General features: G+C 43.4%; 1 protein-coding gene across 3 annotated transcripts in view; it reads right to left on the bottom strand.

The window, feature by feature from the left end:
* Positions 1-14,968, bottom strand: part of ZNRF3 (zinc and ring finger 3) — a 205,146-nt gene that overhangs the window by 12,660 nt on the left and 177,518 nt on the right. For 2 of the 3 annotated variants that reach the window (XM_075120135.1, XM_048821851.2), the window contains 3 exons: positions 11,655-11,729; positions 4,458-4,589; positions 2,935-3,045 (listed from right to left, as the gene is read on the bottom strand). In XM_075120135.1, coding sequence (XP_074976236.1) covers positions 2,935-3,045; positions 4,458-4,589; positions 11,655-11,729 — 318 coding nt within the window. The remainder of the gene's footprint in view (positions 1-2,934; positions 3,046-4,457; positions 4,590-11,654; positions 11,730-14,968) is intronic. The other variant, XM_048821852.2, reaches the window with a different exon arrangement.

The following is a 14,968-nucleotide window of genomic DNA, read 5'->3' as shown; positions in this document are numbered from 1 at the left end:
CAGGAACCAATCCCTGTAGCAAACCTCGTTGCCTACTCTGTTCCCATATCTACTCTAGTGACACCATCAGAGGACCCCACCACATCAGCCACACCATCAGAGGCTCATTCAACTGCATGTCTACTAACGTTATATATGCCATCATGTGCCAGCAATGACCCTCTGCCTTGTACATTGGCCAAACCGGACAGTCCCTATGTAAAAGAATAAATGGACACAAATCTGACATCGGGAATGGTAACACACAAAAGCCAGTGGGAGAACACTTCAATTGTCCTGGACATTCTATAACAGATTTGAAAATAGCTGTACTTGAACAAAAAAACTTCAGAAACAGACTTCAAAGAGAAACAGCAGAACTAAAATTCATTTGCAAATTTAACACCATTAATTTGGGCTTGAATAGGGACTGGTAGTGGCTGGCTCATACAGAAGCAGCTTTGCCTCTCCTGGAATTGACACCGTCTCATCTTCTGTTGGGAGTGGACTACATCCACCCTGATCGAACTGGCCCTGTCAGCACTGGTTCTCCACTTGTGAGGTAACTCCCTTCTCTTCATGTGTCAGTATATTTATGTCTGCATCTGTAACTTTCACTCCATGCATCTGAAGAAGTGAGGTGTTTACCCACGAAAGCTTATGCTCAAATAAATCTGTTAGTCTTTAAGGTGCCACTGGACTCCTTGTTGTTTTTGTCTATACAGACTAACACGGCTACCCCCTGACACTTGACTACTCTTTTATAGGTCAGTGCAGACCTAAGTTCCCTTTAAGCTGCACAGCAGGCTATCAAGGGCCACGCAGGCGGGGGGACTGGCACCTCTCCCCCAGCTCTGGAGCAGCCGCGGCAAGAAAGGGCTGGGGGGGGGGCCTCTCTCCATGTTGCAGCCCCAGGGCAGCCTGCACCCCAAACCCCTTCTGGCCAATATGTATGTAGAAGCCCTCTACACCAACATTCCACACAAAGATAGACTACAAGCTATCAGGAACTGTATCCCCGATAATGTCACGGCAAACCTGGTGGCTGAACTTTGTGACTTTGTCCTTACCCACAACTATTTCACATTTGGGGACAATATATACCTTCAAGTCAGCGGCACTGCTATGGGTACCCACATGACCCCACAGTATGCCAACATTTTTATGGCTGACTTAGAACAACGCTTCCTTAGCTCTCGTCCCCTAACGCCCCTACTCTACTTGCGCTACATTGATGACATCTTCATCATCTGGACCCATGGAAAAGAAGCCCTTGAGGAATTCCATCATAAGTTCAACAATTTCCATCCCACCATCAACCTCAGCCTAGACCAATCCACACAAGCAGTCCATTTCCTGGACACTGCTGTGCTAATAAGCGATGGTCACATAAAAACCACCCTATACCAGAAACCTACTGACCGCTATTCTTACTTGCATGTCTCCAGCTTCCATCAAGGACACACCACACGATCCATTGTCTACAGCCAAGCTCTACGATACAACCACATTTGCTCCAATACCTCAGATAGAGACAAACACCTACAAGATCTCTATCAAACATTCTTAAAACTATAATACCCACCTGCTGAAATGAAAAAACAGATTGACAGAGCCAGAAGAGTACCCAGACGTCACCAACTACAGGATAGGCCCAACCAAGAAAATAACAGAACGCGAATAGTTGTCGCCTTCAGCCCCCAACTAAAACCTCTCCAGTGCATCATCAAAGATCTACAACTTATCCTGAAAAATGATCCCTCACTCTCTCAGATCTTGGGAGACAGACCAGTCCTCGCTTACAGACAGCCCCCGAACTAGAAGCAAATACTCTCCAGCAACCACACCCCACACAACAGAACCACTAACCCAGGAACCTATCCTTGCAACTAAGCCCGATGCCAACTCTGTCCACATATTTATTCAAGTAACACCATCATAGGACCTAACCACATTAGCCACGCCATCATGGGCTCGTTCACCTGCACACCTACCAATGTGATATATGCCATCATGTGCCAGCAATGCCCCTCTGCCATGTACATTGGCCAAACAGGACAGCCTCTACGCAAAAGAAATAAATGGACACAAATCTGACATCAGGAATCATAACATTCAAAAATCAGTAGGAGAACACTTCAGCCTCTCTGGCCACTCAGTAACAGATTTAAAGGTGGAAATTTTGAAACAGAAAAGCTTCAAAAAAGGACTCCAACGAGAAACTGCTGAGCCTGAATTAATATGCAAACTAGATACCATTAACTTGGGTTTGAAGAGAGATTGGGAGTGTGTGGGTCAATACACATATTGAATCTATTTCCCCATGTTAAGTATCCTCACACCTTCTTGTCAACTGTCTAAATGGGCCATCTTGATTATCACTAAAAAGTTTTTTTCTCCTGCTGATAATAGCTTATCTTAATTAATTAGCCTCTTACTCCACCTTTTCATAATCTCTGTATGTATATATATAACTTCTTACTATATGTTCCACTGTATGCATCTGATGAAGTGAGCTGTAGCCCACGAAAGCTTATACTCAAATAAATTTGTTAGTCTCTAAGGTGCCACAAGGACTCCTGTTCTTTTTGAGGATACAGACTAACACGGCTGCTATTCTGAAACCTATCCTTTGTTAGAATTCATCAACACCACTCCGATCAATTTCTCTCCCTCCTCCACCTGGGAATAACTACAGAGTTTCAGTAGCACTCCCAGCCCAAGGGAACAACTTATCAAGCACAGCAGAGTATAGCAGGTCTCTTAGTAAAGTTCCACACCTTTTCCAATGCCGTGCATCTTTGGATAATACCCTTTTCACAAAGATTGTTTTTCCAGACACTGAACCCTTCTCTCTCTTCAACAGCACTGACCCAACTCTCTAGAAGAGGCAGAGACAGCAGTCAGAGTGCAAGGAAAGTATCATTATTGATCCTGAGCTCAGGCAGCTCTTACCTGACTACGTCGCTGCTTCAGTTTGATCTTGACGAGAAGAATGAGGCAAACGAGAGAGACCACCACAAAAAAGGCGAGGAAAATCCCCATGTCAAAGTACTCTGTGGGTTGCTTAGAAGTGAAGAAGACAGAAGAAGTTTAACTTACCTCCCCAGGCAGATCACATTCAAATCCATTCCTAGGCCCTTCAAATCCATTTCCCCCTTCTCTAATTTCTTGATGATTATGATTTCCATGAATGCACTGTGGGCATGAACTACATTGTTGGAAAAAACCACTGGATACGTTAGCCTCTCTCTTGACCTGTTGCTCATGAGCCCTGATGCATGAGCCAAAATCTTAAGTCAATATCTTTGAGTGAGGTCAACTAATATTATTTTATAAGATGCCATAAACTTAACAGTGAATAGTCAGGGGCGTACTCTACATGCAGGGATATAGCGAACAATCAGGAAAAAAATGGGAGGAAGTTGCATTTATCACGGGAATGTAAGCGTGTGATGGGCCACAGTTATGACCAGCCTTAGAGTATAAGGTTTACAGCAGCTCTGAACTCAATGCTGATTCTACAAACAACAGGTTTCACCAGAGTGAATCACAGTTACCAACAGCTCCAGTGGGTTTTTGGTATAATTCAGTTTCTGAAGCAAGTAAAATCAACATGTCTGAGTCCTCAGCAAAGTACCGATGGCTCAAATGAGTCATGCTTCCTAATACAGCTGGTGCTTTAGGAATACAGTAAAAATGAACTAGAAACTTGGTCTACACTGATTTTTATAAAAACAAGGAGGAGTCCGGTGGCACCTTAAAGACTAACAGATTTATTTGGGCATAAGCTTTCTTGGGTAAAAAACGAAATGCATCTGACAGCCTGATGATGCATCTGAAGAAGTGGGTTTTTACCCACAAAAGCTTATGCCCAAATAAATCTGTTAGTCGTTAAGGTGCCACCGGACTCCTTGTTGTTTTGGTGGATACAGACTAACACACTATCCCTCTGATACTTGGCACTGATTTTTATGTTCGCTTTTCTCATATAAACTACATGTAGGAAGTGTTCAAGATGTCTTGGGAATATCCATTCTAGATTGGAAAATGAATAAAGTCTCAGATTTCTTTGTTAATCCATGTGTGAAAAATGTAATCAAGAAATGTTCACTAACATCAGACAGACTGCTTTCCTGGGAGTTCATCCCTGTAGAATACAATAATTAGTTTTGTTTTTTTTTAAATGTAAATGTTTTGTTTTCTTTATTAATGGACAATTATAATACAATTCTCCCCCCCACAATCCCTGTGTAATAAATATAGGTCCCAGACTGTGAACCTCCTCCTTAACACTGGTGAGATGTTACTCACTTGAGAAATCCCATGGAAGTCAGTGATACTTTTTGAGTGAGTAACTAACTGTTCTCCAGTCAGCACTCATGGAAAGCATCACATTACATGTTATCAATCAATGCTGTTAACAGATGCTACATGAAGCAATAGCAACACAATCCCCACTGCACACTAAGTCTCACCCGTGGGGGCCGGTGCTGAATCCTTGCTCGTGCCACTTTCTGCTTGTTAACTATGTTCATCAGTTTGACAGCATCAGCCCCCTTCACATACACCACTGGCCTCTTCAAAGGGTCTTCTGAGCCCTGGTTCAGCTAGAAGAGAACACAGTAAAATTCCATTAAATAGATTTATTTCAGACCAGCAATTCTCTTTTCAAGAGAAGGAGAGGAGACCATGGTAAATGAAGATAGCATTTGTATGCATCCTTTCATCCGAGAATTTCAAAACACTTTACAAACATAAAATTAAGTTAAAAACTTGAGTTAAAATTAGGGCTGTCGATTAATCGTAGTTAACTCATGCAATTAACTCAAACAATTAATCACCATTTAAAAAATTTATTGTGATTAATCACAGTTTTAGTTGTGCTGTTAAACAATAGAATACCAATTGAAATTTATTAAATATTTTTGGATGTTTTTCTACATTTTCAAATATAATGATATCAATTACAACACAGAATACAAAGTCTACAGTGCTCACTTTATATTATTATAAATATTTGCACTGTAAAAATGATAAAAGAAATAGTATTTTTCAGTTCACCTCATACAAGTACTGTAAGTGCAATCTCTTTATCGTGAAAGTGTGCAACTTACAAATGTAGATTTTTTTTTGTTGCATGATTGCACTCAAAAACAAAACAATGTAAAACTTTAGCGCCTACAAGTCCACGCAGTCCTACTTCTTGTTCAGCCAATTGTTAAGACAAACAAGTTTGTTTACATTGACAGGAGATACTGCTGCTTGCTTCTTATTTACAATGTCACCTGAAAGTGAGAACAGGCATTCGCCTGGCACTTTTGTAACCGGCATTGTAAGGTATTTACATGACAGATGCGCTAAAGATTCGTATGTCTCTTCATGCTTCATCCACCATTCCAGGGGACATGCGTCCAGGCTGATGACAGGTTCTGCTCGATAATGATCCAAAGTAGTGCAGACTGATGCATGTTCATTTTCATCATCTGAGTCAGATGCCACCAGCAAAAGGTTGATTTTCTTTTTTAGTGGGTCTTGTTCTGTAGTTTCCACATCAGAGTGTTGCTCTTTTAAGCCTACTGAAACATGCTCCACACCTAATCCCTCTCAGATTTTGGAAGGCACTTTAACCTTGCATTGAGTGCTGTTACTATCTTTAGAAATCTCACATTGGTATCTCTGCGTTTTGTCAAATCTGCAATGAAAGTGTTCTTGAAATGAACAACATGTGATGGGTCACCATCTGAGACTGCTATAACATAAAATATATGGTAGAATGCGGGTAAAACAGAGCAGGAGACATACAATTCTCCCCGAAGAGTTCAGTCACAAATTTAATTAATGCATTTTTTTTTTAAACAAGCGTCATGGTGGTGAAGCATGAAGGGGAACACGAATGTTTAGCATATCTGGCATGTAAATACCTTGCAATGCCGACTACAGAAGTGCCATGCGAACGCCTGTTCTTGCTTTCAGGTGACACTGTAAATTAGAAGTGGGCAGCATTATCTCCTGTAAACGTAAACAAACTTGTCTGTCTGAGTGAACAAGAAGTAGGACTGAGTGGACTTGTAGGCTCTAAAGTTTTACATTGTTTTGCTTTTTAATAGTTTTTTTATATACAAAATTCTACATTTGTAAGTTCAACTTTCATGATAAAGAGATTGCACTACAGTACTTGTAATGGGGGAACTGAAAAATACTATTTCTTTTGTTTATTACAGCGCAAATATTTGTGATCAACAATACATATATACTGTACACTAATTGAAATTATAGAAAACATCCAAAAATATTTAAATAAATGGTATTCTATTATTGTTTAACAATGTGATTAATTGCGCTATTCATTATTTTAATCGTGCAGTTAATTTTTTTTTAATCACTTGACAGCCCTCTTTAAAACTGATTTAATTTTTCAGTTAAAAATCACGAAGTGAGGAAAGGTAAAAGTTAATCTCTTAACAGCAATTTTTACTCAGCTGCAATATGTATGTTTTAATTGTGCATATTTTAGCATAATAATACATTAAACTTCATGCTTAAGAACAAGAATAGAAATACTTTGTATGTTCCAAAAATATTAACTTGGCTGCAGTGTACGTTTTCAAACCTTTTGTGGTTTTTAAACTATATAGTTTTAATGTTATACTAACAATTTTTGTATTTACATTTCCTTGGCTTTCTACAACAATTGAGGACTTTTGAGCTTGTAGAACAGGGGTGGGCAAACTACAGCCCGCGGGATTGCCATTGGCTGGGAATGGGGAACCACGGCCAATGGGAGCTTCGGGGGAAGGAGCCGCAGGCGAGGGTAGCACATGGAGCCCTCTGCCTGCCTGCCTCCTCCCACCAGGGGACGCAGGGGCTTGGTGCCAGCCGCTTCCGGGAGCGGTGTGGGGCCAGGGCAGGCAGGGAGCCTGCCTTAGCCCCACGATGCATTGCTGCCACTCTAAAGCTGCTCCAGGTAAGCGGCACTGGGCCGAAGCCCACACCCCGAACCTCTCCTGCACCCCAACCTCCTGCCCTGAGCCCCCTAACCCCCTGCCTTGAACCCCCTGCCGCATCCCTCCTGCACCGCAACCCCCTGCCCTGAGCCCCCTCCTGCACCCCGCACCCCTCCTGCACCCCAACCCCTTGCCCTGAGCCCCTTCCTGCACACTGCACACCCTCCCACACCCCACACTCCCTCCTGCACCCCAACCTCCTGCCCTCGCCCTACATTCATGGCCCTGCATGCAATTTCCCCACCCAGATGTGGCCCTCGGGCCAAAACGTTTGCCCACCTCTGCTGTAGAACATTTATGCAGCAAGCATTTCATCAGCAAAATTCAAGTTCCTAGCTTGTGAGCCCTTTGATTTATGAGCTAATAAGTTCTTCTGTCTTCAGCAGCAGAGCTTGTAAACTCACTGATACAGTTATTTGGCTTCTAATGCTTATTTGAACCAACAGGTACACACTTGGGTCTTAATCTGCAAAGAATTATGCACGTGTGTATTCAATTTGACAGTTTGAATTTACCATATATGTCTTCATGTAATGGAGGAATCCTCTGTAATGAGGAGACTAACTTGAAGCGTCAACCATAGCCACAAGCATAGCTGAAACTCAGAATTTTGGCATACAAACTGCTTCCCCTATAAGTGTCCTAGGACCACTGCACAGACCTACTTGAGTACTAAAGTACCCAACCTTAGCAACCTCTAAGCATATATTATGTAACAGAGTGGGGAAAAAATCCAGACTAAAGGATTCCTGTTACAAGATAACATACATGCAGTACATTCAAACGGTCTAATTTGACACAGAACCACCATGGGATAGGTAAAGGCACAAGGCCTGACTAGAAGCGGAGAGAGATGCAGCTATCCTTGTAACTGCTATACCCTTACACATTTATTTTCCCCTCAAAGGAAATTTTCTGGGCCTGATTCACCCTGGAAATTGTCCCCTAGGACTTCAAGTACTCTGTTGAAATTTAAAGATGAGGGAACAAAATCTATAACACTGATTCTCAGCCGGAGGGTCATGACCCTCAGAAAGCCTCAAACAGATCAAGAGGTTATAGCCATCCTCCATTTTTTTATGACTAGATGGGAGAGGGTCCCACACTTTTTTCTGTTATAACAAGGGGTCACAGTCCAGATAGGTCAGGTGTTCCCAGCCTATTCCACGGTCATGTAGCCTAGTGCCAGGGAGAAGCACTCATGTGACAAATCATACGTCAAGGAGAACACTTGCTTTGCCTTGAGGGATGACAAGCAGTTTGGTCTCAGAACCTGTGACTTTTGCTCATTGGTACAAAATCAACGTGGTCCTCAGGCATAAAAAGCTTGCTAATGTCTTCAAGGACTTCACCAAACTGCTTCTAGCCATCCAACAATGCCTGGGACAGGAAAGCCCTGGAGGTGATCACCACCTCCCATGACAGCAATCATATATGTTTTCTAGCTATAGTAATACCAAGGAGAACAAAAACCATGTTCTAGAACAAAAGGAGTCTCATATACATGAAGGGTATCCTCATGAAAGGATAGGCAAACTCAGAGTGATAACCATCCCAAAATCTCCACTTACAGGATTTTAGTTCAGGGTCTTAACCTCTGTCAGGAGGTGACACAGAAATGGCTACATGCGGAGCTGCACAGGCCAAATCGTAGTTCCCTTTAAGTGACGTCTGGGAGCAGGACGTAAGCTTGTAACAAATCATGGGACAGAAAAAAATGGGGCCATTCTCTTCTATACATAATGTGCAGGCTGTGGCAGAATAAAATGACTGATCAACTTTGCAGGTGTTTGTCTGCATAGCAGGATTCTTTGTTTAGAGTTTGCAGGCTCTGAAATTGAGAGCTTATCCATTAAATCTAGGCTTGCAGGATATGATCAAAGGAAGCCTTAGGGTAGGAAAAAAGGCTTGCAGGAAGCCCTCCTTTTTCTTTTCTGGTGGGGGGGATGGAAGAGGGAGTTCTCGTCCTTAGATTACTCTTGCAAACCTGGGTCATGGCTTTTAGTCAGGACAAGGAGGCTTTAGATGTGAAGGCACTGGATGCAGCAGCTGAGGGTGTCAAAGTCCCTTTTAAGTAACCATTGTACATGCATTTTTTCACTAAGGATCTCTGAGACCACCGTATGGGCAAAGCCAAAATTATCCCACTTTTCGTTGATTTAAAAAACAACAAGTAGTGTAGCATATATGCTGGTATGTTTCCACTAAGCATTTTGTACTCACTACCTCTTCCAAAGGGGTTAGAACTGAAAAGGATATATCGTCCTTGCTTTCCTTTTTCGTAAGAGAGGAATACTAGCAGGGAAGTCAGGGCACTGAGTTCTCTCTTAATGCCAACACCTTATCTACTTTCAGGACAAGTTAATTAAATATCCCTTATGCCAAGCGCTCCAGATTCTGATCCCAAGCCTGCGGAGAATAGTCAGAGGAAGAAGGGGATTCATTTTTCTACAAAGACGACTACTTATCTGGACAGGTTTCAGAGGAACAGCCGTGTTAGTCTGTATTCGCAAAAAGAAAAGGAGTACTTGTGGCACCTTAGAGACTAACCAATTTATTTGAGCATGAGCTTTCGTGAGCTACAGCTCACTTCATCAGAGCTGTAGCTCACGAAAGCTCATGCTCAAATAAATTGGTTAGTCTCTAAGGTGCCACAAGTACTCCTTTTCTTTTTACTTATCTGGAGGCTCTCAGAAGCTTTCCTATAAAATTTATCAGGACATCTTGGAAGCCACCTTTTTCCTAGGAGAATAGCTCAAGGAGGACAGGGAAAAATTTGTGGGGGTCACTTGGATCCATGCTCAGGACGTATTCCCAGAGATCACCAGAGTAGCTTGATAAGAAAATTGGTGGCTCAACAAAGAAGTGGCAGGTGCAGACTCATCCTATAATATCTTTAAAGCACTGACCAGGGGCTGTAACGTGACCACACATGAAGCACCACATTAAGGAAACCAGTGTCTTCAGGTGGAGTAATATCCCTGAAAGGAACGATTCCAAGGCACTGGTGGTTGTCAAGGGTGGTAGTACTGAATCTGGTGATGGGCATTTGGGGCATTGGATTTGATGGCCCAGCCATCATGCAAGCATAGGGCAGATTCCCACTGAGCAGATTCTGACCACACGTCCAACGGGCCCTAGCTCTGTCCATGTCTGTACTGGATATCGTTCCACTTTCTCCTGGAACCTGACTGCTCCCTTGCCTGAAGTGAGGGGAGCAGCATGCAGTGAAGCACTGACTTCAGTCCGTCATCCACCCCTGCAGGACCCCTCCTGGTCAGCAGTGACCTCCCACAGGGCTGTTGCTCGCTATTTTTGTACTACCATGTCTGCATCCAGGTGACACCACAACCCCTGCTGGCCCAGAAACAGACTAACGATGGGGAAAAACAAGAATATCAGGAGAATAGAGAAAGGAAGGCTGTCAACAGAACCTCTGGGTGCGGGGCTAAATCCTCAAGATCAGAGCAGAGCTAGTGAGAAGCTGTATGCTGTGGCATGGAAGCAGCAGACTGGGCCTATGAGGAGGCAGTTGGAAGGTTTATATAGGGAGAGCAGTTTAGGCACCAACATTCTGAGGGTTTCACTTGCTCCTGTGGCCAGTGAGTTTCCACAGTAGAGGATTCCTTCCATGTGTGAAAATCAAGATTTACTCATGCAAGTAAATGTTGCAGAATTAGGACCTAAGTTACATGTAAGTGATCTGTTTTAAGATTTTACACCTCCACTTGCAGATAGTCTCTAATATACATGCTCTGTACTCAATTTTCAAACACGTTTCTTCCAGAGTTGAAGCAAGTTCTTTCAAACCTAATCATGCAAGCTTTTATCCATGAGGACTATACACAAGCCCAACTTAAACTTTCATACTTGAGCTATTTTTGTCGTAGCCCTGTTCAAAAAAAGCATAGTTAGAATTTTTTTCCACACTTGTAAAAGTATTTTCCTGCTCCCATAACTCAGAACTGGCTGAAGAGATTTTGCTCAAACTTCCGACAAAAACACAACCCCACCCTCCCAAAGTGAATAAAAGTGACACACTCAAAACCAACTCCTCTAGCAAGAGGCAAAGCCTGAAAAATGTCAGTCCAAAAAGTGAGAAAACAGGGGCATAAAACAGAAAACATTTTGCAACCTGAACTGCAGTGGCTGCTGCTAACGGGCACTACACTGAAGCATCCCTTCCACCCTGTACATCAAAAGCTCTCCCTTTGAGATGAGGGGGATGAAGGGAGCATCCTAGACAACACAGCAATGGATTACAACAGTGTCGCAAAAAAAGGAGTGAAAAGGCTGAGGTGGTACTTAGTGCGTGTGTATGCTGGGCAAAAGGGAGTACTCACCTCCCCGCTTTCCTGGGACCTCACCCCCTCCACCGGAAAAAGAGTAAATAGAAATGCAGCAGATTAAAAAGTAGGAAACAAGACAGACCTCTCTGGCTTTACCATTCTCCATCACCCTCTGTCAGGGTACTTGCTTGAAGAGTGGGAGGGAAAAACCCAAACACCACATCCCCAGAGAGAAGAGCAGGTGTGTCTATTGTAGGACAGCTCTATTATGAGAGCAAAGAACACAGCTCACGATTCAGAGAGTTTGGTGTACAGCAGCCCTAACAGTGAGGGTAAAGCTCATAGAGACTGGGATAAACCTGGGCTCCCTGATTTGTACCTGGTCAATGGCATCTGGGTTTTCAGACACATCAAAGATGACAGCTGTGGCTCCTCGCTGCACTGCCCGCTTTGCCTGCAATGAGAAAAAGATAATGCCCCTTTAACACCTCCCAAAAGGGAAATGTCCCCTCTGCCCCCTAACTCTTCCCATCCCAGCAACCAGTGCCACTGCTAGGCATAAGCAGACTAGGCATGCTTAGGGCCCTGAGCAGCTCAGGGGGCTCTCTATTTGCTTTCCTAGTGTGTATGTATGGGTGGGTGGGGGGGGTTATTCCTGCTTTGGGCCCCCAAGGGGCTAGTACTGCCTCTGCCAACAGCAGCCTACTCTTTCCCACTTTCACATGCTGGGAAGGACGTAAACATGATTTAAATGTTGTTTTTATTTCCATATAATCAATTCAGAAGGCAACTGCAAATGCAGGGATAACTGAATCTCTAGTGCAGGGAGGAGCCAACCACTCCAGGGCATCCATGGTGCCCTTCCCAGCCCCACTCTTGCTCCTTTTGAGCAAGTTAATAGTCTCAGATGAAATTTAAACTTTTTAAAAAATATTTCTTAGAACTGAAAAAATTAAGTAACCTGGAGAGAAGCCCCCTCCACAGACCACATAGGAGGGAGGGAGTGCTGTGGGGCTCCAGGAGAAAACCTTTTCTGCAGTGAGGAAGAGGGAAAAGGCTTCACCTTTGGCAGGTCTATAAGGAGACAGGGCCATTACACATGTCACCTTTAAAGTCTCCTCAATTCATTCTCTCTCTGCAGTTGTGACAAATTCTTCCCAGTGAGTGTGTATTCCTCAGATGTTTTGAAAGGACAGTGCTATGTCTGTCCACTAGAGGTCAGTCTTACTGCATGCAGCATCTCCACCCACAGAAGATCGATTCTATTTGATTTGTGAAGGGTTTATACCAAGGGACCATAATTCAGAATTGGAGTGACCAAGAGCCAGCCGGGGACACTGTATGTATTAAAATCCTCTGGGATAGTGAAATGGGAGCTGCAGTCACCTTTCACTGCAGCTTCTGTAAGTGTCTCTGCAACCTCGACTGAAATGCTGTCCTGTAACTTCCTACAACAAACAGTCATCAGCGCTACACCTCCCATTCAGGCATCCATGAAGGACTAGGTTTCCCCCGCTTCCTCCAGAAAACAACAACTGTCACGGTAACAGAGAGAAATCACAGGGCCCTGACCCTTTGTAGAGAGACCAACGCAGCAGGTGTTTAAATCCAACAGGAAATAAACAGATGGTACAAACATGCCTTTTATGGAGTAATACTGAGGTTTTACTACATGAAAAGAATTGGCTGCAAGCATGAAGGTCTAACTGGTCATTTTCTCTGCTCCATTCTCTCTTTATTGTGTTTTCATTTAAAACCTAATAAAACACATCAGACAGCACCTGAGGGAAACCAGCTCCCAAGAAAGGGTCTCTGCCTCAGCCCAGCAAATATTTATCTCCTTTGAAGTCGGAACACCTGGCTAATCGCTAATAGCTGTTGGGAATGAAGAGCAAAAAGGAATCTGATCTAGTAACGCTCTTCTTCTTTGCCATGGAGATGTGCCAGTGAAGTGGCAATTCACCCAGGATTGCCCAGAAGGGTTCTCTCACAGATGCCCAGCACTTGCTCAAGTGTTTTAGGGATGTAGACTTTAGAGCCTATTAGAAAGCAGTTCTTTCTCAGTGTGCACGGGTCACATGTGAAGAGCTTTTGATCTCTGGAGATTATTATACTTTTGAAGTGTGTCTGGGTTTGGTTCATTTTGCATAGAATGGTGAACAAGCAGATTTACAGTAGGTAACCCAATAAATTACCAAAAACAAAGTTTGGTCACTTATCACAGTCTTGTAGCACAGAATCATAGAAGTTAGAAGCCACTTTGACTCTGAAAGAGAGCATCCACCCAGAGGTTTCATGCAGTTTAATTAATCCACTTTAAATTCACTGCTTTAGCTCATTTGAATTAAATTTCCCGAGGTCCCTGTGTAGACAAGATCTTATTCATAGGTTCTTCTTTTAGTTATAAGGAGTACTCTGCAGACTTGAGAAATTTATAATTATTTGATCCTGAGACTCATTAGGTACAATTTTGGGTTGCTGCATCTTGACTTTTTCTCCCCCGGTACATGCTAAAGAACAAAAAGGCCCAGTAGCTCTTGAATGTCAAACTCTTACGCCTATATTTTCTGTAAGCTGAAGATGACAAAGAACCACAATGCCTCCAGCTACTAGCATCTGAGTACCTGTGGGGCACCACACACCCTTGTGGCATATTTCCAGATAGCATGTTACAATATCTACTGCATGTTGCAGCATTAGCGCACCACTGCAATAGCAAGCTCCTCTTCCACAGACAAATGAGAGGCTCAGCACAGCACAAGTGGTATTTTCTAGGCTGGCTGGCATGAGACTTGGGGGAACCAAGGGATGTTACAGCTACGTGAAGAGTAAAAGCTGAGAAATGCTGCTGTATTAGTCCACAAAGCAGCACCTACTTATAGAGCTGCTGAGCAATGGTACCATAAATCCAACCACTTTGCCAGGAACAAGATTAGAACAGCTGACATCCTGACTTGAGTGCCCCCACCCCACATCCAACTTCTCTGCATAAACTTTAAAGCACTCAGCTCATTACAGAAGGTGAGTCCCAGGAACATATTACAATACCAGCTTTAATTCCTAACCTTAATAGTAGTATCAGGGGCATAAGTAACATAGGACCACGGCCCTGGTCCAGGAAATATAGCAAAGCTTTTGATACAGTCTCCCACAGAATTCTTGCCAGCAAGTTAAAAAAGTATGGATTGGATGGATGGACTATAAGGTGGATAGAAAGTTGGCTAGATTGTCAGGCTCAATGGGTAATGATCAATGGCTTGATGTCTAGTTGGCAGCCGGTATCAAGCGAAGTGCCACAGGGGTTCGCAGGCAAGGCACCCAGGCAAAGGCAGGATTTTGCTAGGCCCCAGGCAAAGGCAGAAAAGTCAACTTTACTTTTAATTCTCACTTGTCGCTTTTTCCCTTTCTCCACCCTTGTTATTCCTATTTCCATAAAGCTGGCCACCCAAGCACAAGGCTAACAAGCATGCTGGTCAGCTACTGTTCCCGAAGCATGAGTCAAAAGTATGACACAAGTAACCCTCCATCAGTCTACGGACTGGGGACTGGAAGCCCTGTCTCAAAAAGTGCCCTGTTTTCAAACTGAAACTTTTCATTCCAAAGGAAATTACATCTCTCTCTCTCATGGGCGGTGAGTTCTATGGGCCCGTGGTGCCCAGGCACCAGGAATATTCCTGTCCCAGGGGCCTGGCT

Source organism: Caretta caretta, chromosome 15 (genome assembly GCF_965140235.1).
Source record: "Caretta caretta isolate rCarCar2 chromosome 15, rCarCar1.hap1, whole genome shotgun sequence".
NCBI classification, from domain to species: domain Eukaryota; kingdom Metazoa; phylum Chordata; order Testudines; family Cheloniidae; genus Caretta; species Caretta caretta.
Note: the sequence above shows the minus strand (reverse complement) of the source record. Positions and strands in the feature narration are given on the sequence as shown.